Below are 26864 nucleotides of genomic sequence, written 5' to 3' on the forward strand. Positions count from 1 at the left end.
GCAATATACTTTATTAGCAAGACATTGCAAAAATCCCATGTCATAAAGTAAAATAAGAAACTCACACTAATATTTAAAGCAAAAAGTCCACCAAGGGAAATGAACTATCTGAGATATAGAGGTTACTAAGAGGACTCTGTTAAGTCTCTGTGGTCAGACAATTATCCAATTATTTTAGCAGTTTTGTGAAATGGTTTGATGAAAAGAATCACCTTAATAGCGACCTTCTTACTCTCTTATTGATTGGATGCTGATGGCCAAGAATTTGAATATCTGCTCTCTAAAACTGGGTCATTTCTGGTTAGAACATGTTACGATGTTTTGATAATAGTGACAATTACTTTCATGCCACTAAGAACCAGTCATTTTCCACATATAATCTCATATAGTCCTCACATTTGACCTATATGGCAAGGGTCAGCAGTCCCATTTTACAAATACATTTGTAGAAACCAAGGTGCAGAGAAACTAAGCAAATTAACCAACAGTTACACAGCTCATGAGCTGAAGAAGCAGGAGCAAACTCCAGCTGTTCTTTACCTCCAGGCCTTGAAGAATCTGATAGGACATCTATCAGGTGCTTCTTGTACCTGCAGTATAGCAATGGTCTCCCCCTGAAATTGTACCTCATAGTCCTAGATCAGTAGGCATTTTGGCTTCCATGTCAGTCTGAAGCGTTGGAAGCCGAACTGTAGCAGCTGAGTGCATCAGAGCTGTGTTCCACATTTCAATCTGTCAAGAATGGCCACTTGTGATGATGAATGTGTTCGCAATGTTTTCTTTAAAATATGTGTCAGTATTATTGGATTTAAAATGATTATCTTTGTAACACAGGCTGAGTGAGAAATCTCTTTGAAATGATCAAAATGCACGGTCATGGGAAATACGTGGGAAAATACAGGCGTTTCTGTGCAGATAATCTAACCCTTCAGTATTTCACATATTCTCAGGTCACTGTGAAAATGTGGTTCTTATTCATCCTTTGCAGAGCAGACTCTTGGATTTAGTTAACAGCTGAGTCTAAAATGATTTAATAAGCTTGACTCTGCTTTGTTGCTTACGTTGGAAATGGCGATAGAGTGTAATTAAAAAACGATGTCTCTGCAGAAACTCATTTCAGAAGTGAAAGTGCAGGTGGAAAGCAAAGTGCCAGGCGTCTACTTTAACGTCACAGCCATCTGTCCAGATGGATCCAGGAAGCTGGGCACGGAAGGATGCAGCAATGTAACAAGCAGTGACGAAGTACGTGTGAGTGAGCCATTCTGACTTACAGGAAACTAAGTTGTTTGGCGTGCTTGCTCATAGAAAAATCAAACCACTGTTGACATCTTGACATATTTATTCCAAGCGTCCTATTTATGCTCCCTGTATCTTGCATCGTCTCTTCACAATGTTCCTGTTTGTTTAAATTCAATTGACTATTCTCATTAACTTTCAAGTTAAAATAAATCAATATATTCAATTAAGCTCTTCCTTAATAATAATGAGTAGCTCCTAAAGCGGTTGTCACAACCAGCATAGGTTAGAAAAGTCACATCTCTTCAGTAAGTTGTCTCAGACCTAGTGGTGATAGAATACCATCTTGGTTTCAAATCTGCGGGTTTTCAGAGTGAATGTGAAACTGAAAGCATCAAGACACAGAAAAGAGTGGGAATGAGGGAGCAGAGGATGAAGGCTGGGAATTCTGAGGTCTTTCAGTTTGTGATGGTGCTGGTACACTCAGCATGAGTGAGGAGGTTGGGACACTTACTAAGAATCTCCTAAGAAAAGAGAAGTGGCATCACTTAACTGTAAAGGATGAGGCATAAGGAAGAGAGGCCCCGATCACCCCCAGCAGAAGGACAGGGAAGCAGAGGAGATATTCTCTGAGGATTGCCAGAGTGCAGAGCAAGGCACACAATCCTTGAAAGGCGAACTGATTTTCACTGAGTCATTCACCTCGTGGGGCAGCAATTGCCTCATTTTAACCTTTTTATACATTTATTTAATTTTTATGTGAAAGGCAGAGAGTTGGGTAGGAGGAGAGAGAGACACTCCCCGAATGCCAAGTTTCCCATGTGGATGGCAAGGATCCATCAACCTTCAACCATCACCTGCTGCCTCCCAGAATGCACATGAGCAGGAAGCTGAAATTAGGAAGAGCCAGGACTCAAATCCAGGCCCTCTGACCTGCAGGTGCCCCAAGTAGAGACCTGACCCCCTGCCAAACACACACTCTATTCATTTTAAATAATTTTTAAATAAATAATTTTTAAATAAATATATTAAATAAATGGCTGGGACTATAGGATTTCTAATCCCTGTTTCTTCCACCTCTCAGGTATTATGGTATTGTTAATTACTTCAATGGCATGCTATAGGTAAAGAGTTATTGAAAGAGATGGAAAGTCCTATTATTCTAAGATCAAAAAGAAAGAATTTTCCTTTCTCCTTAATTAGAATATATTATCCCATCTTGGAAATTTTAGAATCTGCAATAGCACATATATTTTTCCTCTGAGCTGTATATTTTAAACTAATTATTGCAAGCTTCTAATTCTGTAGTTCCCTCTATAATCACTCTTTGGATTTTGTTCAAAAGGTATCACACAGCAGTTTACAAAATATTTATGATTTAAATACAGAGAAAACTTTTACTAGCAAAAGATAGTGAGTGATGAAACCCAATTTTTTATGAGTAGTTCTTTCTTTCAAAAATCTCTATTTTAGAAGAAGTATTTTCCTGATTTCTTACTTTTTTCCCCCTCTTCTTTGCCTGTATCCCCTTTCCCCTCCACTTTCAACCAAGTAACATAAGCAGTTTGACTCTGAGGAATATTCATTTGCCCTCCCTCCTAATTACATCAACCCTAAGTTTTGTTCCACTGTTCAGAACGGCAGGGGCCACATTACCATACACATCTGTTAATCCTTAACAATCCTAAAAACAAAAACTATTTCAAGTGCAAACCAACTGTATTGATTTTAATGAGACCGATTCTACTTCCTTATGCATAAATAAACTTACATTTAGATTTTATGTATATTTAATTACATATATGCTAATTAAATAGATTTCTGTTTAAGGCCACAAAATATACAACCTTCTTATGTAACAAATGACCTGAAGATGGTAAGGCAGGTCAACTATAAGTGGACACATCAAACCAATTGTGCTGTGCAAAAAGAAGAAATAGAGCAAATGGAAAAAGTGGCCGAGGGAAGGGCATTGTAGTTTCAGGAGGGAAACCAAAGCCTGGCGGTCCTCTTCCTTGGTTCTGGAGTAACTCTTCCCTCTGGGATAAATATTTGACCTCATCTTGAAGATCTAAGATTTGAGAGTGAGACGTCTAAATCTTTTGTCCTTGACTGATCATAGTAAACCTCATATTTTCCTCCTTTGGCACCCTGTATAAAAGAAAATGTGACTCTGAAACTTAGCACCCTAGAAAACAGGAAGGAAAGAAAGCTGTTTGGTTGAGTATCTCATCTCAGGGTTTTACACCAGCGGAGCAGAGCCCTTTGCTTGGGTTTACTTGCTCTCTCTAGCACCAGGTATTCAATAATCCCACATTTTGGGACTGAATTCGGACCAATGCTCTATTCTTTCTCAAATCTGCTAAGAAATTAATCATAATGGTGGAGTAGATGCTTTAAATAGGCTTAGTCTCTTTAATAGTGCAATATTAGCAACCATTGCATCCTTCAACTCCCTAGTTATTAATTAATTTATTAATTATTAACAATTAAGAAATAAATGCCTGAATTAACTAATAATAATTAGGTATTAATTAAGAAGCAAATGACCTTGAAAAGGGAAGCTGCATCTACTTATAAAAGAGATTCATGTGTATTTTACAAATATTACTCATGTCTTCAAGATAGTATATTATCAATTCAAATCTTAGCAGTTATAATATTGGTGATAAAATAATCAATGTATGTAAATCTATTTCCTCAATCTCAATTTAGGTGCTCTTCAATGTAACAGTGACAATGGAAAAATGCAGTGTCACAGGAGGGAAGAACTATGCAATAATCAAACCTATTGGTTTCAATGAAACCAGTAAAATCCATATACACCAAAACTGTGGCTGTGAGTGTGAGGCCAGCAGAGGAGGTGCAGCGAAGTGTGCCGAGGAAGCACCCCTGGATTCCACGTGTCCCCAGTGCCAGGAGAGTCAGTGTCGTCAAGAGGAAGCACAATCTCCCAGTCAGGGCTGCAAGGCCCACGAGGACCAACCGGTGTGCAGTGGCCGAGGGGTTTGCGTTTGTGGGAAATGCCTATGTCACAAGATGAAGCTTGGAAAAGTGTATGGAAAATACTGTGAAAAAGATGACTTTTCCTGTCCCTATCATCATGGCAGTCTGTGTGCTGGTGAGTATGGGTGGACACAGTCTGTCTTTGTGGTCACGAAGACACTGGCATATCAGTGAGAGTCCCTTACGTCTCATCTTACAAATGACCACCACTGAGTCTGAATTTAATTTTCAATGTTTCTTAATGTGTGGGATTAGGAAACAGCACAAGACCTATTGCCTCAAATGTTGCTATTTATATTTTAGCTTACTTCATATAAGAAATACTTTAAAATAAAAACTAAAGTTAATTGTCATTTCCATGTATTCCTTGATCTCATAAAGATAGCTATCTGAAAGGGAAATGGCTGATGATGGCTGACCCACCTTCTAGAAGAATCAGATATTCTAGAAGGACCTGATTCATTCTAGTTAATGGTCACTCCCCCCAGTTGACTCAGAGGGTTTTATTTCTATCAGGATAATGAGAACTGAGCTATAAAAATACACTTTTCATTCATTGGAAAATTCTCAATGCATGATTGTAGCTGGAATTATAAATCTGCATAATTTAAATCTCTCCAGCCAATTTTTGAAAACCACTAGCAACAGAATTGCCAAAGGACAGCATTCTTTAGGAAAATGCTGTTTTACTAAGTAATCTGGAAGATTAGCTCCTGAGGCCACACACAGACCAAACAGAAAATGAAGTTATCACAATTCCTATGGGCTAATTAGGTTTGCCGCCACCTAGAGGTTAGATTAGAGAAAATTTGTACACATTTGGAAATGAAAGCAAAGTATTATTTTTAAATGACTTAAATAAACAGTCATTTCTGTGGAAACGCCCCTGTAACAATGTGCTGAGTCTACGTATTATAAAAAAAAAAAAAAACCCTGGTAATATTTTCATTTAGCAAATATGTGTTAAATTATTGATGAGCAGAAATAATTCATTGTCCTAAGGACATAGAAAGTAACAAACTTATAAAAAATAAATTTTATATTCTTGTATAAACCAAAAATGGTCCTACAGCATCTAAATATGTGATGGCAAGTTGCCTTTATATCCTGTTACATACATAGAATATTTTAAATCCCAAGCATTTATTCAGCTATAACTGGCATTGTGAGTAGGATGAATTAGATTTCTAGGTGACATAAGAATGAATCAGCAGTTTGTCTACTGCATGTTACAGAGATGAGAAATATTTTACAGAGGGGAGAAAGAATTTACTGAAATCATCTCCTACAGCATCCAGTCTCTCAAACAAATTCCAGATACAATGAGGATCCCACTGTGATTACAGTGACATGTCAAAAATTCAAGAACTAGCCCTTCTGTAGAACTCTGGTGCTCTGAGCTGCAGGCGGGGAGGATCTGCTTTGAATTGTCTGTGTTGAAGTGCACACTGCAGGGCTGACATGAGTTTTCGCCACTCGTTTCCTCTGCAGGGAAAAACACATGTTCACAGGTCAGCTGGCTAGGGTTTGGCACACAGCCGACAGAGGAACAGAGTCTGACAGACGTCTGTTTGGCCTGGAGCTCATTAGTTTTACACTGGGCAGATCCTGCCGCCGTGGACCCTGGGGCAGCCACTCTAAGGTGCTCAGCATACGAGAAGGGACAGAGCGAGTGGGAGAAGGAAGGAAGGAAGCGAGGGAGGGAGAGAAGGAGGGAGGGAGAAAGGAAGGAGTGAATGCAGATCGGCTGATTTGTGGACACGTGCATTTAGGAAACATTATATACCCCAATAAAATGTAAGCCCCTTATGATTTCTAGTTCCCTTTGTCATACTAAATTTTGGCTACTTTATTCAGTCTAACATCTGTTTAATTATATATAGAAAACATTACTTCAACTTGCCTGTGTGCATAAGTGCCTCCACCCCACCCCTCCAAACACACACCATCTTGTTTATTTTTTTTTCATTTATCACCAAATAAGAGCTCACCATGTAGTTAAGGACATGCCCATTAAGCTATTATACAAAGAAATACTACTCAGCCATAAAAAGGATGAAATCTTGTGATTTGTAACAACATGACTGAAACTGCTAAGCAGAGCAAACCAAGCACAGAAAGACAAGGATCACATGATCTCACTCATATTTGGAGATGGTGATGTCATAGAAATGAAGGTTATAATGGTGGCTACAAGAGACTGAGGAGGCAAGGGAGAAAGAAGGGTTGGGGAAAGCTTAATTAAGAGCACTAGGTTAGGCCGGTGCCGCGGCTCAATAGGCTAATCCTCCGCCTAGCAGCGCCGGCACACCAGGTTCTAGTCCCAGTCAGGGCGCCGGATTCTGTCCCGGTTGCCCCTCTTCCAGGCCAGCTCTCTGCTGTCGCCCGGGAGTGCAGTGGAGGATGGCCCAAGTGCTTGGGCCCTGCACCCCATGGGAGACCAGGATAAGCACCTGGCTCCTGCCATCAGATCAGCGGGATGCGCCAGCCGCAGCACGCCGGCCGTGGCGGCCATTGGAGGGTGAACCAATGGCAAAAGGAAGACCTTTCTCTCTGTCTCTCTCTCTCACTGTCCACTCTGCCTGTAAAAAAAAAAAAAAAAAAAAAAAAAAAAAGGCACTAGGTTATAGCTAGAAAGGAGTAGGGATGTCTGTGGATCCACTGTACAGGGTGGCCATAGATAAAGTTAATGTACCGTGTATCTCTCAAAAACCAGCAACCAGCAAGCTAGAAGATGGAATTTTGGCTGCTTTCACCATAAAGACATGCTAAATGTCTGAAAAGAGAGCTATTTTTACGCTGATAGTACATTTCAAAATGTGTGCACAAGCCAAAAGATCGCATGGTTCCTCACAGATACATACAATGTTATATGCCTGTTAAATCTTTTAAATAATTTTAAATGTACTGAGGGTGTGAAAGGATTAGTCAGTCTGCTTCCTGGTATCTTTAAATGGTGTTGGCAGCAAGAAGCACTCGTCTGCCTCTCAGTTATCCCAGACTTGTAATAATGAGGCTGAGAGAATGGATTACGTTACTCACATACTCTTATTTTACTGATTTCAACTCAGACAACATTACTGCAGCCTTTGTCACTTCTTTATAGTTGTGTGTTTTTAACTTAACACCGGGCAAGGGCACTCAAGTGACTGGGCTGCCAGTGACTTGGGGACACCCTGCACACATGTTAGCCCAATACATTAGCGTCGGGAGATGGTCTACAATAGAACTGCTTTGCAAAGAGCTGTACCTCTAAGTCCTGGCATTGTAGATGTCAACCAAATAGAAAACAACGCTGTTCCCCCTCACTTGAGCATCACTGTGTTTCCAAGGAGACAGGATGGGAATCCACATCTGGGAGCTCTTCACAAAATCAAGGACTCGGCAACTGAGGTCCTGGGGTGTCTGTGTTGCAGGGCATGGAGAGTGTGAAGCGGGCAGATGCCAATGCTTCAGTGGCTGGGAAGGGGATCGGTGCCAGTGCCCGTCAGCAGCAGCCCAGCACTGTGTCAATTCCAAGGGCCAAGTGTGCAGCGGAAGAGGCACGTGTGTGTGTGGCAGGTGCGAGTGCAGCGATCCCAGGAGCATCGGTCGCTTCTGTGAACACTGTCCCACATGTCCTACAGCCTGCAGTGAAAACTGGTACGATTCCTGTGTCTCCAGTCAGTCTTAAAGCAGCCCTCGTGAAGGCTACCTGTCCTCCTCATTCCTGCATTTCTTAGTCTTGACAGTTGCCTGGTGAATTCTTACCATTACCCTAAAAAGTGTTGAGTGGATGTTAGAGGAGGTGGAAATTCAAACCTTTTGCTGTAGAAAGCTTTGGAAGCATCAGAATAAATTCACTGTGGCCTTAGTGCTTTTGAAATAGGTTCCTGAATATATGGGCTACCCAGCTTATTATTAGTTGGCTATGTGATCTAGGACAAGCTTTAGAAGTTTCCATGCCTTTGTTTGCTGATATTGAAAATCAGTAAATAATACCATGCTACAATTCTGAATAAGTTAATGCTTCATGTAAGAATACCACCTTTGTTCTTGGTACATGGTAATCATAGGATAAATGTTAGCTGTTATTACTCTATTTTAATGATAAAGAACGAGAGTGGTTATGAAGTCCTCTAAAAGTGATTAATATGTTAAATGAAGGTGACATTGTTGTTTATTGGTTTCTAATTAATTTCCCAATAATAGTTTTTAATTAAACTAAGTAATTTCCCAATAACGGGTTTGATAATTAGCTGTTCATTATTGGTTAATTTGGAAATGCAGTACTTCAATATAATGATGGAGTTATTTCTAATGAACCTGTTGAAATTTAAACTGGTCATTGCAGATGTATTCTTGTATTTCTCACAGAACATTTGACAGCCAACACTTTTTTAAAGAATAAAGATTTTCCCTTCCATTTCCCCTTCAGGAATTGTGTGCAATGCCTTCACCCTCACAATCTGTCCCAGGCTATACTTGATCAGTGTAGAACCTCATGTGCTTCCACGGAGCAGCCTTATGTGGAGCAGGCATCAGGTAAACCGACACTGGACAATCAAGGCACTGGGGAAGGGCCACTGTGGGGCACAGAGGTTAAGTCCCCATCTGAGGCACCTGCAGTCCCACTCCACTTCTGATTCCAGTTTCCTGCTGAGGTACACCCTGGGAGGCAGCAATGATGGATCCATTCCTTGTATTCTTACCACCCACATGGAACACCCAGATCGAGTTCTGGCTTCAGCCTAGCCCACCCAGCAACTGCCCTGTTGCAGGCTTTTAGAGAGTGAACCAGTGGATGGTAGATTCTCTCGCTCTCGCTCTCGCTCTCACTCTTGCTCTCTCTCTCTGTCCCCACCCCCCACTTCCTGTCATTTTGCCTTTCAAATAAATAAATCATTTTCAAAAAAAAAAATTCTCAGCCCTCTTAGAAAATCTCCCTGGGTTTCAGTTTTCTGATCTGTGAAACGGAGGCAATAACAAATTGAAAAGGCCACGCGGCACTGAGTCAGTGATCATCAAAGAGGAATCTAAAGATGACACAGAAATCGGGGAAATACATGAGACCTGTGCCTAAAGACTATTTAAACTAAAAACTCCGTAGAACCCAAAAAGCCAGAGCCAGCATTGCACAGGTTTGAGGTATGGAACTTTATCTGAATTAGAATAAACCTTGAAATCGTGTCCTCACTGGAAACATTCCGATTGCATCTACTATTTCAGGGCTGCCCCCACCACCAGCACCACCATGCCAGTAAGAAAAAGTGCAGCTCTTGCAGAGATGGAACACAGAAGCAAACTTTCACTAGAGCTTTCTCTCCCTTTTGCTTTGCAACCACACTGGTCTTAGCCCGTAATGGATTTGGCTCTGAACAGAACCCATGTGCTGCCAGCTGGGGCTACAGCAATCACTCCAGAAAGCCAAGTGCCTTTTCTAATAAAAGGGCCCTCGCTATCAACATGTCATTTATAATGTTCAGTAAACACTCCTGATTTAGCTGTTGTTACCATAAAAAAAATTGCCTAAAACTTCTTAGGAAAAGCCCCGGCCTGACCAAAACTAAGAAAAGCATGGGTCAGAGGAAAATGTTTGACCACCCCTAGCAACGGTTGAAAAGGTAGCGGATTTGCACCCTGAAAATGTCTTCTACCCTACCCTGTTAGAAACGTCCCTAAAATGTGTCAGCTGCGAGGGAGATCCCCTCCTCGTCACAACTCTTGTGCAAGGAGTGGGGAAAAGGCTTCTGTTAGGCACCTCTGAGATCCGTCCGCTCAATCACACTTAAAGAGTGTTCTTTCGGTCTCTCTGGCTAAGCTCCTACCGGGCAGGAGGCCAGAGAGGGGAATCCAGCCACGTGCCCCCTCTGAGCATCTGCTTGGCTGGGTGACTGGTCTGGAATCAGCCAAGGCAAATGACAAAATGCATCCTGCGCGTCGTGACCCCGCAAGTCACTGCGGAAGACTCCAGGGCACCATTTTGAGAGCGCCTTGGAGTCCACCCCGACATGGCTGGAGACGTGCTCTGGTATTTAGGGTTTCCGTTCCAGTAGGAGCCCTGGGGCCTCTGCCTTTGTCCATTCTTTCAAGTTAACTGATTGCCGACCAGAAGGAAGGCTCCTCTGCCTTCCCAGCTGGAGAGAGCACCCCTTGCCTCTCATCACCGAGCTCTTGGTGGATCCAAGAGCCCCACGTGCTGGTCCCTGGGAGTTCTAACTCAGATCACCTATAAACTGGGGATGTGCTACCCCAGGCCTTGGCCAGTCGCCTCCCTGGAGACCCTTCACGTTCAAGGGCTCCTCCCCATGCCTGGAGAATGGGCAGAGGCACAAATGCCTCTTTAGCCAGGAAGTCACTTTCTGAATCTGGGACAGCTGTTGAGTTCCCTGGAATACTTGTCTATTGTGCAACCATGTTCCCCTCCGATTAGAGTAATACCACTGGCAGCAACCAAGCCTGTCCGCTTTCCAAGGACGCTGTGCCAAAGGCCTGGTGCTGAAGCAGAGATCTAGCGTGCTCTTCACACTGCTGCTTTTTTCCCCTCCAACTGGAAATTATCTGTCCTTGAAAAAAAATAGGGTGGAAATTTTAGTAGAAAATGGAGTAGATTTAGCTAACAGACGAGTAAAAAAAGAAATTAATAAAATTGAGGAAGAGATTTGAGTGTGTCCCAAACTGGACACTCCCATTTCCTGGAGAAGCCATGTGTAATAATAATGAAAACCTACACTGCAACTTCAGAGGAAATATTTGTTCATCTAGTACCGATTTTAGATTCTGTAGATGTTTACTTAATTTTCCATTACTGGTGTGCAACAAAATAATAAGGGAAACATATGCTCATGCCCAGAGCTGTTAGATAATTGTTTAAAATCCTATTTTCCACTTAGTGATCAACAGTAAACACTACAAAAAGTGTCCTTTTCTCTGTCATGGATAAAATTATGTTTGGTTAAGGGATTTGGACACATTCCAGTTAATACAATTAAAGCATCAAGCTGCAAAAAAAAATGTTATTGAATCCCATTAGCATGGATATTCCCCTAAGGGAGGCTCCCATTAGCATGGATATTCCCCTAAGGGAGGCTATCTATTGAAAATATTTTTATAAGAAATATGCAATAAAATTAGAGAGAATACTTTTTTGAGCCAGCAATCATGTCATGTGAATCCCCTATTTTAAAAATATAGGTTTGCAAATATCTCTGGTCCTATTCATTGAGCTCTCAGCATAAGTTGCTTGGTACCATCCTCTGATCTCCTCATACTGATTTTTAATCCATTTATTTGTTTACTTTATTACAGAGTGTTTCTCTAGCCCAAGCTACTTGAGGATTTTTTTCATCATATTCATAGTCACGTTCTTGATTGGGTTGCTTAAAATCCTGATCATTAGACAAGTGATACTACAATGGAATAGCAGTAAAATCAAGTCCTCCTCAGATTACAGAGTGTCAGCCTCAAAAAAGGTCAGTGAATTAAAAAAAAAATGCTGCCAGTAATTATTGTCTAGCTACATTATTTAGGCCCTTAACTAACAACAATATTTCTTCTCCGTCAAGGATAAGCTGATTCTGCAGAGTGTTTGCACAAGAGCAGTGACCTACCGACGTGAGAAACCTGAAGAGATAAAATTGGATATCAGTAAATTAAATGCTCATGAAACTTTCAGGTGCAACTTCTAAGAAAAAAAGATTTAAAAAAATACTTTGTGGGAAACTGATTTTTCAATAACTGCTCCTAAAAAAGGATAGTTCTAAAAGTCACAGGAGGAGACAGATTGTTCCAGATTGTGCCAGTTGCTGGATGGATTCGAGTGAAGACTGCCAAGCATCCTCATCGTCATGTGACTCACATAGCTGCTGAATTTTTCAGAGAAAAATGTCTTACTACTGTTTGAGACTAGTGTCATTGTAGCACTTTACTGTAATATATAACTTATTTAGATCAACCTAGAATGTAGATCATCTGAAGAGCACTGATTACACTTTACAGGTACCTTCCATTCCTATGCTTCCCAGAGAGAGAGAGACAACGCTGTGAGAGAGTTGCATTGTGCCACCACAAGGGTACAGTGATCCCTGCATTGACCATGCAGACGAAAAATATCATCTGGTAGTTACACCGGATGTTTTAGGCCAATTTTGCCCAACACTTCAACTGTTGGCAATGAGTAGACAAGAACAACTAGATGAATAAATGGTTAGTGTCTCATTTATTCAAGAGGTGAACATATGAAAGCTTAATATTAAGGGATATTGCTTCTGAAACTGTATAGTTTAATGCATGTGTGTTGATCTTTTCTTTTTTTCAAGATGGTTGCAAATTCTAACACTCTCTCCTCTTTCTCTTTGTAGTTTGTTTTTCTCCCCTGCAGGATAAGTTTATATGTCACAAATGACTGGACTGAATAAGTGCTAAGTTACTACTGCATACAGAACTAATAATACAATGTCACTTTATTAGAATACTGGTTTTAAAGGCTGAATGTTAATGAGAAACACTGTAAACTGTTGTCCAAACCGGAATAGCTTCATTGTTTGCAGACCTAGTGTTTTGATTTCTTCTTCACCTGGTAAACTGGATGGATTGTTCAACCCTTTCATTTGTGTAGTCATTAAGGTAAATTCTGCAAGCCATTTAGAAAGTTTGCCTCAAGCAATTGAATGAGTTCTCTTTCACAGTTTTGAGTGCAAATAGCTGTTAGGGGTTTTTTAAATGAGCAGCTCTATTTGCCCTTCAGTTCGACCTAGAAAGTCATGCTTTCTCTGGATTACCCAACCATACCCACCAGAACTCATACAGGTATAAAATCAGAAGAGGGAAGATGATTTAAATAAGCTCATTCACCTGTCTAGTAAGTCAGGGAACTGAGACTCAGAAAATTTAAATGATGTCTTGAAACACACCCAACTGATAAAGTGACAGCATTAGGAAAAAGCTTCTGTCTTATTGCTGGGCCAGTGTTCATTGCACAATATCATGCTACCTCTTTAAGATATCCAACTGACAAAAAATTTTAAATGGGATTTACTGAAGTCTTAAGAACATAAGAAGACATTTCAAAGCAATGCTGAAATGAGTAATTCAAACCAAATTCTCCATATTGGCTTCCAGTGTTTCCTGCTCACCAGCCTGAAAGGGCGCACCCACAGGGAAATGCACACACTCCATAGCCTGGATGAACAGTGCCCCCTGCAGTTGTACAGTGCGCAGCTTGAGGCCTTGATAAAAAGGCCTTGTGCTCTCTCTCCCTCAAAGAAAACTTTACAACTCTCTATTCCCATGGACTTGGTCAATCTGGGTCTCCTGGCTGGTGGTCCAACAAGCCTGTGTGTAGGACAGAGTTTTGCCTATGAGCACAAAGGGATTTATTTAAAGCATCTTTTAACTAAGTTCCCAGATTTGCTGCCTTCTAGTACTTGAGCTTAAGTACTAGATATTTGCATGGTGGTGAAGACAGCCCTAGAGAGGACTGAGAAACCTTTCATAAGTTGCTCTGGAGCCAACTACACCACAGCTCCTCTGGCTGTCACAGCCCTGCAGTGATGATCCTACATGGCGTGGCACTTGCTTCCTCGTATAGAGACTGGGGACATGAACAACACGTGGCACTGTGTTTTACTCATGTGAGCAACCTTTGCTTACTCAAGACTATGTACAAAGTGCATTTGTGTCCTGTAACACATACTATCCATTTTAAAGGGAAAAAAAAGGATGCCTAACAACTTCTAAAATACAAAAATGGAAGATATCCATGATTCAAATGCTAAATTTTCTTAAAGGGACATTACACTGTTAATGAACAGTAAACTAATTGCCATATGGACTGAATGTCCATATGAGTATAATAAAATGAGATCCTTAAAAACCAAGGATGTATATTTTTCTACCCTCTCAAGTTTGCCTTAGTGGCATAGTGTACAGAGAGTGTGACCAAAGGAGGGGCAGACTTTCTCACAGGAAACTCAGTGCTAGCTGGTGATTGTAGTTATGCTCATGACATCTTGTGCTTTCTTGTTGTTTCGGTTTTTTTTTTTTAACTTAATGAGCTAATTCTTAAATATTTTAGAGCTTATCTTTTACTTGAATAATTGATATATTTTCTGTATAATGGTTTGTGAAAAGAGAATTAATATTTGACTAGTTAGAATTAATTAAAAGATAAGGGGACACAGGGTATTCTTAGATTAAATAATTTATGTACATAAAGCCTATTTTCAACTACTAGGACTACAGGAGCCTTTTGAGTTTCATTGATATTAAATACAACTATAGAAATTTTAGTTTGTTAATAATATTTAGAACTTGAACACCACTTTGGTACGGCAGCATTTTGTGCCCTGAAGTTTGTAATGACTTAAAGACGTGCCATACATACACTACAACACAGCTGAGCGCTGTGTGCGTCTGATTTCTCTGGGGACATCTTTACACTGCAGTGCACATATATTTGTAGGCGTTCGCTGTACTTTTGGAAATCTGCTAACATTTATTAAGTCTTAGAAGTTCCCTGAAAGATTAAAAAATTCACTAAAAATCTGACAGGGTCCTAAATATTTAATTTGGCATTGATTTACAAAAGTAACCCCAAAAGCCCAAGGTTAAACAGAATTAATATATCTGGAGGTGAATTTTTCAAAACTGATAAATAAAATTAATGGATGAATACATCAGATGCAGCACATCATGGAATAATAAATCCCCAATATTTTAAAAGATATTTACTTAATCTTCATTGAAGACATCCCTGAGACACTGACGTATGTCGTGGTAGACCATGGAATGGAAAGGTTTTCTCCACATCACTGTATTCCTTCTGGTACCTGATAACATAGATTACACTCAGTGACTTTTCCTTTCCTTCCTGTTTTTCCCTCCACATGTTTCCAAGACGTTGCCCTAAAGTTTCAAGCTCCATAAACTTAATAGTGAAAAAAATCACTGAATTGATTGATATAATGAAGTTCTTGATTCCCATTCACCTTACCAATTTTAAAACGCCTTTGAATCTATGCTCCTAAACAAGCATAGACCCATTAAAACCTAACAATGTCACATTTTGAAATTTTCATAACTGTTTGGGCTTCTGTCCATTTTGAAGGATTTGAGATATATGCTTTCATGGAAGTATCAAGTGATATATGGTGACCTGGGAGCTCAGCTATGTGCACCTTTTGTTCTGTTTTGTGTACTCATATATTTAATTTATGACTGTTCATGTCTATTGTGATCTTAAGAACTCCATTTCCTCCAATGCAAACTGAGATGCGTTTGCAAAGAAATATAGTACTAGCATCTTTCAATTCATTCTCCTTTTCTTTTGTAATTCTGCTACAGCAAAAGTGCTGCATGTAATTGATTCTACACTTCCATGTTCATATTTCATAGATTCCAAGACACTCACATTTTCCATAGAACATCTGAAATTGTGATCTGTCTTGCAATTGTTGGCACTTGCAATTGATGCAATGTTAAATATTGTGCTTGAATACATATTACACTAATTCCAAGTTAGCTGGATGTTCATGGCTATAAGGGCATCCCTTGCCTCATGAATGTGAGTGAACTCTCATATGATAACATGTGAAGCCAATATTCAGTACAACTATATCACATACAACCGATAGAGAGCTCATCTGGTCAGATACTGCAGATCTTTAATTTACAACAGCTCTTTCAGGCTCCTGATTATACTCTTTGCTAATGATTATGGTTTCAGCAAACTTAACTGATACGACTGGGTGGGCTTCTTGCAGTTTTGTTAACAAAGTTTTATATTTTCTATTCCTTTCTAAGGGATCCTTTTATATGATCATCTCACTTTTAAACAGAATTAACTGGAAAAAATACGATATGAAACCATCATAGTTAGATTTTGCAGTATCTTATATGCCTTACGTCAATGGCAGGAGAAAAATATGATGCAATCCATCCATACAGTGGAAAACAACTTTCCTCGTGGGTCTTCCTACTTGTTCATTCTTCTTTATCATTTTCATTTTTTCACGGGCTCTGATAAACTTACCTTCAAGCCCGTGTAATGACTGTTGTAAATCTGCATATTTAAGTGATTTGAATTATTTGAAATAATTGTTCAACTCTCTGGGCAGCTGTTAATGAAATATCTGAGAGTAATAACACTACTCTTTTATCTACCTGGAATATTTTTTCTGCATAAATTTTACCTTTGTAAGCTAACTTTTCTAATCAGGTGTCTAGCCTCAACAGCCAACTTCAGCTAAAACTGTCTAACACAATAATGATTTTAAAAACACTGCAATCATCAAAGATAGGAAATGTGTGATTTGTGTAAAGAACTTTTACCAATTTTACACTGTCCTACAGATAAATGTGATTTTGATGAGATTACTACACGATGACAAGTATGGTACACAGATTTATTGAGAATGTTGAATATATAATGTTTTAATTCTAAATTATAAAAAATTAAATTTGCACATATTAATATAGAAATCCATTGTGTATATTTAACATATCTTTAAAGCTATTTTACATTTACCAGCTACTTTATTAAAGTTGTTTAAACCTCTGCAAAAAAATTTTAGAAATGTTTTTAAATTATCAGTAACATAACCCTATTTGTCTCACGTAACATGTACTGCCTTTGTAAAAAGAACTTTAATATAGAATGTATTTTTAAATTAAAATATTTGAATATAAATCAACTAAGAAACAAATTTTCACTTCACATGTATCCTGTTATTTCTGGCTTTTAATTATTCATAAACATAAATTGCCTTAACTGATACAGATGATTGGAGAATATGATGGTTTTACATACTACAATATGAACCTGTTTATAGAGCTGATTGACTACTAACTTCCGTTCTATGTATTTATTAAAGAGCTGACACTGTAGTTTGTTGTGAGATGTATATTTTTCTAACAGAGCTTACAACAGTTATGACAAGGCCCTTCACTATTGCACCATTCTGTTTCAATGTAGGTGTTAACCAATATGAAATTTTCTGTCTTAAAATAAAAATGTAAAGATCCAATGTGCAGAACGGTGATTTATTTGCCTTGTGCTACTTGACCTTCAAAGCTGCCGAGCGCTAGTACAAGGTCATGAGAGGAAAATGTGATGTCCACACTCTGCTGTGGGCAGAAGACATGGTATAATTCCAAAAATGCTACTTCTGGGAAACAGTACAGCCAATGGTGAATAAGTGAGACCAGATAATTGCCCTTTGCCTTCCCAGAGCTGCCAAAGTGTGGAAACAGAAGAAACATCCTAGTGAAAAAAGAACTGAAAAATTAGCTAACTGTTAAAACAGGCTTTTGCCCCTGATAGAGACTTCTACCATCACCTCGATGCAAGTGTAATGTTACACATTCAGCGGTACATTCTGGAGGGTCAGACTTAAAACAACTGAAATCTATCAAACACTCGTGTACTGTGACTTTCCATTATGTAACCTTCCTAGGTTACATAATAAAGAATAAAGCAGGAAGGTAGTGCACACGTTAAAAATTCCGTAAAGACATGTCTGCAGATGCCCTTTCCCTAAGGAGCTTCCATCACTAGAAGGAGACGGGATGCGTAACCCGCCTGTGGGTGGAAGTGTTGTGCTGGAGAGTTGAGGGGAAGCTAGCCCGGGGTCTCTGAAGCCTCAGTTTTCAAGAACTCATCCTGGCTATTGGGACTGCAGTCTCCAGGCTCAGAATCCTGATTTGGACACGAGTGTTGTTGGACCCCATTCCTCCCTTCCTTCCCCTGTTAGTAATGAGATCAACCTCTGGAGGGTCACAGAGCACACAGTTAAGACTGGAATTCCCAGACTCCTTTGCAGCTAAGTGTCTTTGGAAGTCTAAATGTGAACCAGTGGAAAGGGAGAGAGAGGGCATACATTCAGCCCCAGGTCTCACTTCCTCTCTCCTATCTGTTGTCTGGGACAACTGGCCCTGTGCTGAAGTTGTCAGATCCTTCCCTTTAGCTGTTGACTGCTTCTCTCATCAGTAGTGCCTGGGAAAAGAAATAATCTTAGCTCATCCATTGCATCTGATGCTATATCAGACAATCAGTACTCTTCACTAATCCAGCATTCTTTATACAAACATCTTGGCGCTGGCGCCATGGTGCAGTAGGTTAATCCTCTGCCTCCGGTGCCGGCACCCCATATGGGCGCCAGTTCTAGTCCCAGCTGCTCCTCTTCCAATCCAGCTCTCCGTGAACCATTGGATGGAAGACCTCTCTTTCTGTCTCTCCCTCTCACTGTCTGTAATTCTACCTCTCGAATAAATAAATAAAATCTTTAAAAAAAAAGTAAAAAAGTATACAAACATCTCACTGAACCCTCAGCAACACAATGAAGTAAAGGGAAGCCAAGAATCTTGTATAAATTCATCCAATCAGTAAGTAGCCAAGACAGAATTCATATCCAGGTCCAATTGTCTTTCCATAAGAAAAGATAATTTGCATTGTGAGGATGGGTTTCACTGGTTAACATTTGTTCTCACATTCAACAAAACACATGCAACAAATAAATTGGAGAAGCTGATGTATATACACAAAAATTACATAGGAAAAAAGGAACAGGTCTTAAAATTGACAAAATGCTAAATGCACTGAAATGTTGGAGTCCAGGGATTAGTAGAAAGCCAATTGAGGACAGTATCTGAGCCAAGTCTTGCAGCAAAGGTGAGTGTGGCTATGCAGAAAGAAGAGATAAGAGTGATAAAGGGACAGCCAAGGTATGACCAAGGCTGGAAAGTGTGAGGGCTTCATCCAAGGCCACTGAAATCCATTAGGAATCAGCATTGATAATGAAAAAAAAAAAAAAACCTACAGTTCCTAGGTTATGCAGAGCTTGATTTCTAGACTGAGAATTCTGAAATTTGGTTACCAAGGAGAGAGCAACTGTAGAAATTTCAGAACAGAAAAGTGGTATTATTGGAATTAAACATGGTTGACACTTACAAACAATGAATATAGTTTTTCAGCATTAATTTATGCTAATACTAAATGTAAGTACTATTTAATGCTATTAAAGGTTATTTAATACTAAAATTGCATACTATTTAATCCTGTGGTTTAAAAATTGGAAGTATACAAAAGCAGGAAAAAAAATTCAAAATCTAACCCCTAGTGGTACTGATATTCATATGTAAATTCATTTTCATTTTATTTTTCTATGTACTTACTACTGTTATCATGTAGATAATAACTTTTTTTTATAAAAAAATCTAGACATCAAAATTAAATGTTAGTCTGACCAACCACCCAGAGTTGACCAAGGCCAATATTTTTGAAGCATACATATCTATTTGTGACTACAAAACAAACACGCAGATTAAGCTGCTGCCTGAAATGCCAGCATCCCATTTCTGCACTGATTAGAGTCCAGGCTGCTCCACTTCTGATCCAGTTCCCTTCGCAGCAGATGATGGTCCAAGCACTTGGGCCCCTGCCACCCATGTGGGAGACCTGGACAGAGTTCCAGGCCTCTGGCTTGGACCTGACCCAGCCCTGGCTGTTGCAGCCATTTTGGGAGTGAACCAGCAGAAGATATGTGTGTGTGTGTGTGTGTGTGTGTATCCTTCTTCCTCTATAACTCAGTCTTTCAAATAAATAAATAAACAAACCATTTTTAAAAATCAAATGTGCCATAGTCTAGTATAAAGAGATTTTACTCTTCAATAAATTATTACTAAAAGGGCGAGCACTTCTGATGCAGTAGAGAAATAGCCAGTGTGCAGACTTTTTTATGTTAGGAAGAATTGGATGAATATAAGATACAACAGGGGAACATTTCAAATTCTGACACAGAAAAGCCAGTGAACCGATCATGAAGACTTTTTGTGAGCAAGTAAAGATCTAGACAAAAGTAGAGAGAGAGGGAATATGACTACTACTGAAAGGAAAGCTGGCAAGAACCCGGGCACTGGCTCGATATAGGTGATAAGGAAAGGAGTTATTTGAAGATTATTCTAATGCCAGCTCCAAAATTCACTGTAGGCTTCCAGCCAAACTGGATAACTCCCCATCTTGTCTCAAAAACCACCCTGCTCTTGCCAATCTACGACTTTTAGACTAAATGCTAACGTTCTCAAAATATTTGGCCAGACAAAACTAAAGCTGGCAATTTTTAAATCATGTCAACGCTCAAGCTTTCAAATATTATCAGAATAAATCTAGTGGAAAGATAAGTAGTATCTTCTTTTAATGTATGTATTTACCTCTGAATGTTGTGATCCTAATTGAAAAGCAGTGGACTTCATGAAAAAAACACATGGCACATTGCCTTCTGGCACCGCAATTCTTGAGAACGTCACTGGGCCAGTGCCTAGCTTAGTGCTTAGGGCCTAGTGTTGTTCAGCTCCTCCTACTGAATTGCCTTCAGACCTGAAAAAATCTTCAGACTAGACTGGCAAGAGGAAAACTCTTCCTTTATTCCTGTTCTTTTCTTATGAGTGCAAAATTCATGTGGGTCATAATGAAAGTCATGAGATAATTCTTTCCCACTTTTTCCTATTAAATGCAAGACAAACTGTAAGTTCATGGCTTTTGAAGGGTTGTCCTTGAACCAGCAGCATCAACATCACCTAGGCATCAATGAAAAATAGAGATATTTTGTGATTCCTGTTTTTTAAAAAGCTTTTGAAGGAATTCTAATGCCCATCAAAGTTTAGGAACTATGACAATAAAGGCTAAAAACTAGGGAGCCGGCACTGTGGTTGTACACTTGGAAACTGTCATTCCACAGAGGCACCTGCCATGTGATGCCTGCTCACTATCTCAGTGTTGCCTCTCAGCCTTGCTCGAACATCGGTTCAAGTCCTGCCTGCTCCACTTCCAATCCAGCTCTCTGCTATGGCCTGGGAAAGCAGTCGAAGATGGCCCAAGTCCTTGGGCCCCTGCACCCATGTGAAAGAAGCTCCTGGCTCCTGGCTTCAGATCAGTGCAGCTCCAGCTATTGAAGCCAATTTGGGAGTGAACCAGTGGATGGAAGACCTTTCTCTCTCTCTCTCTTTCTGCCTCTCCTTTTCTCCCTCTGTGTAACTCTGATTTTCAAATAAATAAATCTTTAAAAAATGAACAAAAAAGAATCATAGATGAAGAATACTATTAAAAGAACTGGAAGTTAAAAAACCACAGATTATTGAGTAGGTGCTACCTGTTCTGTCTAAACATTACTGGGCTTTATAATTGAGATAAATTAATTTATAATTAATTGATTAATTTTATAGGCAAGTTAAGTTTCTTCCCTTAATTCTTTGCCTGTCTCAATAAGACCTTGCTCCTTTGTTAACCTGCTTAAGTCTGTTTAGAATATTAGTTATCAATGAACAAAGATTTTGTCTAAAGGTTCCCATAAGAATGTCTTTCCTTGAGAAAATAATTTTCCTGAATATTTCCTGATGTGACATTTAATGGGTATAATGGGTATGAAAAAAATTGGTAGTGTAGAAATTTGTCACCAAAGTTCACTTTTACTCTCTGCAAAAGTCAGTAATTAGGCAAACAAAAGCATGGTGGTGTTAGAATAGGCATGACCCACAGCACTTCCAACTGGGGCACCTGCTGACAGCACGGTGCTGGACTGAGTGTGACAACTCCCTCCTACGCTGCCAGATTTTCAAGAGTAACAGTCCTGAGACTCTCCTTCAGGCCATGGAGGATAAAAATAGACAGGAGGGATGGGAGGAAAAGAAAATCATTACTAAGTTTTTTGAGAGATCCTTGGTGCGAGTCCCCATCCTCCCTCTCTTTGGGGAGAGGGCAGAGGATATCCCCTCTAGCCTCCAACCCTAGTGCAAATGTCCCTCCAATTGCCTTATATTCTTTCCCCTCAGAATGTTCTTTATGCTTTTCCCAGCCTGGGATGGGTGACTCATGTGTCAGCTTGACCGGGCCACAGATCCCACATGTGTGGTCAAATTTCGTGTTGGATGTGTCTGCAGGGGTGTTGTTGCATGAGATCAGTATATGAATCTATGGACTTGGAGTAAAGCCGATCGTCCTCCAGGTGTGACTGGGACTTCATTTTCCTGCAGACACCCTCTGACTTCCTCTGTGGCTTTGCCTTGTCCTAGTTCTCCAAACTCAAACTCTATCCTGAGTCTCCAGCCTGCCAGGCTGCCCATCATATCATGAACCTGCTGATTCAGTGAAGTGTATCTCCTCTATACATGGGTATACATCCTAATGGAGCTGTTTCTTTGGAGAACTCTAATACAATTTCACTTCCTTGTAATCTCTGACTTCAACATCTATCCTATTTTACTTTCTCTTAGAATAATAGCTTCTCATCTGACATTTACCCAAACCTAACCTTTCCATGGTAACACTAAAACATGGAAAATAGGGGCAGGCGTTATGGTGCAGCTAGTTAAGCCACCTCTTAGAACCACCACACCCCTCATTGGAGTGTTTGTTCAATTCCAGGATCCTCTGCTTCTGATCCAGCTTCCTGCTAAGGAGCCAGAGAAGCAGAGGATGATGGCTCAAGAATTTGAGTTCCTGTCACCCAGATGGAGTTCCTGGCTCCTGGCTTCAGCCTGGCCAACCTCTAGCTGTTGTGGCTATTTGGGGAGTGAATCAGCAGATTAAAAAAGATTCTCTCTCTCTCTCTCTCTCTCTCTCTCTCTCTCTCTTTATCTCTTTCTCTATCTCTATCTCATCTCTATCAATTTCTCCTCACCTTCCAATTAAATTAATATCATTTTCAAATTAAATATGAAAAATAGACTGATATTTACATTATATTTGCTTTCTTTAAAGCCATATATATTCGGGTAGAACTTACCCTACAGAAAAGCTCATTCTTTTTAGGAATGTCATTAGATGGATCTTAATAAACACATGCATACGGTTCTGAAACCACTATCACAATCTAAACACAGAATGCTTCCATCAATCCCATCCTCTGTCCCTATTCTCATCCCATGGCAGCCACTGACCTGATTTCTATCACTGTCATCCCTCTTTTCCAGAATGCCACATAAAGCAAATAATGAATAATACTGTAGATAGCCTTTTGTGGGTCACTTTTATGTGACTGTCACTTAGCACACTGCTTTTGAGATTCAACCATGTTTCCTTGTGCAAGTCGTGCCTTTTTATTGCTGAGTTATGAGATTCCACTGCATGTATCTATCATAATTTGATTATCCACTCTCCAGCTGATGGACATTTGGAGAATTTCCAGTTTTCATGACTATGAATTAGGCTGCTGTGAACATTCTCCCTCAGGGCCTTGTGCATGGATGAGTTTTTCTTTCTCTCACTTATGTACTTAGAAGTAGTGTTATTAGATTGATTGGAGAGCAATATGGTTAATTCATCCGAAAATCCCAAACTGCACTGTTTCACATTCTAGCCGTAATCTGAATGATCAGATTGCTCAACATCCCTGGTCATGACTTTGCAGAATGGTTTTGAAGAACCATACTGGCACGTGTGTACTTCTCTCTTTGTGGTTTTAATCTGTACTTGCCAAAGACTAAAGTGGGATATCTTCTCTTCATGTGCTTTTCTTTTAAAAAAAATGATTTATTTATTTACTTGAAAGGTAGAGGAAGGAGGAGAGACAGAGACAGATCATCCTCGATCCACTGGCTCCCTTCCCAATTGACTGCAACAGCCAGACAGACTTGAGACAGGTCAGAGTCAGGAGCCAGGAACTGCATCCTGGTCTCTCACATAGTGGGCAGAGGCCCAGACACTTGGAGTATCTTCAGCTTTCTCAGGTGCATTAGCAGGAAGCTGGATGGGACACAGAGCAGCCAGGACTCCAACTGGTACTCCAATATGGAATGCTGGCATTGCAAACAGTGGCTTAACCCACTGCACACAACACAGGTCCCTTCATGTTCTTCTTTGTTATCCGCAGTGGCCAACCTCCAAGATGGACCTCCAGCAACCCCTAGATAATGGAATTCACACCCTCATGTAGTTCTCTCCTAAATTTAATAGGCTATGTAAAGGCAGGCATTTGGCATAGTAACTAAGATGCCACTTGGATGTCTGCATCCCACATCAGAGTACCCAGATTAGAGTCCCAGTTCTGCTCCCAACTCGAGCTTCCAACTAATGTGGACCCTGGGGGGGGGGGGGGGGCAGCAGGGGATGGCTCAGATAGCTGAGTCCCTGCCACCCACATGGAGAACTGAACTGAATTCCCGGCTCCTGGCTTCAGCCTGGCCCAGCCCCAGCCCCAGCCAATTCAGGCATCTGAGTTGTGAAGCAGCAGATGGGAGTTCTCTTGTCCATCTCTGTCTGGTCCCTCCTTTCCACTCTGTCTCAAACATTTTTAAAAAATAGAAGAAAATGGCCAGCACCGCAGCTCAATAGGCTAACCCTCCGCCTACGGCGCTGGCATACCAGGTTCTAGTCCCGGTCGGGGCACCAGATTCTGTCCCAGTTGATCCTCTTCTAGTCCAGCTCTCTGCTGTGGCCCGAGAGTGCAGTAGAGGATGGCCCAAGTCCTTGGGCCCTGCGCCTGCATGGGAGTCCAGGATAAGCACCTGGCTCCTGGCTTCAGATCAGCGAGGTGCGTTGGCCACAGCACACTGGCCACAGTGCACCGGCCACAGCGGCCACTGGGAGGTGAACCAACAGAAAAGGAAGACCTTTCTCTCTGTTTCTCTCTCACTGTCCACTCTGCCTGTCCAAAAAAGAAGAAAATGAAAGATAAGTTCATGTTGGTTCAAAAACTTCTGAAATTCATGTGTAGAGAGGGTCTTCAAAAAGTTATGGAAAAGCACATATTAGGAAAAACCTGTGCACAAATTTCAAAACTTAGTACTAAAGCAAACTTTTAAGTCCTTACCCCATAAACTTTTTGAAATATTCTTTTACTTTGGTTATAAACCTTTAAATAGACAAGCACTTTGCAAATCTTTACTCCCAGTTTATGGTGTTTTAAAATAATATTACAGAAGCTTTCTAGAGAAATTTTACATTTATGAAATCCAATTTTTTTCTTTGCCAGTTCATGCTTTTGGTGGCCTAGCTAAAAAATCTTTGCCTAATGAAAGGTTGCATTTTGTTTTCCAACATTTCCTTCCAGAAGTTTTCAAAATTTAGGTTTTGTATTAGTAGTATGATCCTTATTATCCATTTTGAGGTTTTTATAAAACCTGGTGTAGGTCCATTTTCTTTGAAAGTCTAGTTGTCCCAGCATCATTTCTAGGAAAGATTGTTCTTTTTCCATTAACGACCTCAGTACCTTCATCAAAAAATGACTGATGGGGCCACACGCTGAGGCTCAGCGGGTTAAAGCCCTGGCCTGAAGCGCCGGCACCCCATATGGACGCTGGTTCAAATCCCAGCTGCTCATCTTCCAATCCAGTTCTCTGCTGTGGCCTGGGAAAGCAGAGGAAGATGGCTCAAGTGCTTGGGCCCCTGCACCCACATGGGAGACCTGGAAGAAGCTCATGGCTCCTGGCTTCAGATCAGCACAGCTCCGGCCATTGATGCCATTTAGGGAGTGAACCAGCAGAAGGAAGACCTTTTTCTCTGTTTCTGCCTCTCACTGTCTATAACTCTACCTCTCAAATAAATAAATAAAATCTTAAAAAAAAAAAAAAACTAAATGAAAGATCTCCACGAGTAAGATTCCAGTGGAAAGAACGGGTCATCAAAGAAGGAGGTACCTTTCTCTGAAGGGAGGAAAGAACTTCCACTTTGACCATGGCCATGTCTAAAAATTATCAGAGTCAGTGAACTCAGGGGGCTTCCATAGCCTTGGCAGCTCATGACAAGAGCCTAGGGTGATTATTGATGCCATAAACAAGAGTGTCAATTTGTTAAGTCAACAACAGGAGTCACTGTGCACTTACTCCTCATGTAGGATCGTTGTCCTTAGTGTGCTGTACATTGAGATTTAATGCTATAACTAGTACTCAAACAGTATTTTTCACTTTATGTTTCTGTGTGGGAGCAAACTGTTGAAATCTTTACTTAATGTATGCTAAACTGATCTTCTGTATATAAAGATAATTGAAAATGAATCTTGATGTGAATGGAAGGGGAGAGGGAGTGGGAGATGGGACGGTTGCGGGTGGGAGGGACGTTATGGGGGGGAAACCATTGTAATCCATAAGCTGTACTTTGGAAATCTATATTCATTAAATAAAAGTTTAAAAAAATATAAAAATAAATAAAAATAAAAAAAACAAACAACAACAACAACAAAAAAGTGACTGACTATGTGTGAATGGTTCTATTTCTAGAATCTACTCAGTTCCATTGATCGATTCCATCCTTCTACAAATACATGCACCTAGGAGGCGGCAGATGGTGGCTGATGCACTTGCCTCCCAGGGTGTGCATCAGCAGGAAGCTGGAATTGGAAGCAGAGACTGGAGCCCCAGCACTCAGATGCGGGATGTTGTCTTCCCAAGTGGTTGTCTCAACCACTGCACCAAACGCTCACCCCTCCTGGCTTTCTGAATGTTGAACTTACCCATCCCCTTTCGAGTCCCTACCCCATACTACAACCTCACTCTACATATTCAGCCATATTTTGCAGAAGAGGCAATCATAAACTTTAAATTGTGCCTCTTCTGCTCACTGATGCCAACTTTTGTGTTTTTTTTAAAGATTTATTTTATTTATTTGAAAGAGTTACAGAGAGAGAGAGAGAGAGAGAGAGAGAGAAAGTCTTCCA

At 40.3% G+C, this 26864-nt stretch overlaps 1 protein-coding gene across 5 annotated transcripts in view; it reads left to right on the forward strand.

The window, feature by feature from the left end:
* ITGB8 (integrin subunit beta 8) overlaps positions 1-17246 on the forward strand; it is a 91360-nt gene extending 74114 nt beyond the window's left edge. For 4 of the 5 annotated variants that reach the window (XM_008261486.4, XM_070058399.1, XM_008261487.3 and 1 more), the window contains 6 exons: positions 1108-1248; positions 3952-4357; positions 7659-7884; positions 8660-8766; positions 11530-11693; positions 11787-17246. In XM_008261486.4, the coding sequence (XP_008259708.3) occupies positions 1108-1248; positions 3952-4357; positions 7659-7884; positions 8660-8766; positions 11530-11693; positions 11787-11909 (1167 nt within the window). In that variant the 3' untranslated portion in view covers positions 11910-17246. 5 annotated transcript variants of the gene reach the window in all.
* Positions 17247-26864: the final 9618 nt, after the last annotated feature.

The sequence above is a fragment of the Oryctolagus cuniculus genome, chromosome 16 (genome assembly GCF_964237555.1).
Source record: "Oryctolagus cuniculus chromosome 16, mOryCun1.1, whole genome shotgun sequence".
Classification (NCBI taxonomy): domain Eukaryota; kingdom Metazoa; phylum Chordata; class Mammalia; order Lagomorpha; family Leporidae; genus Oryctolagus; species Oryctolagus cuniculus.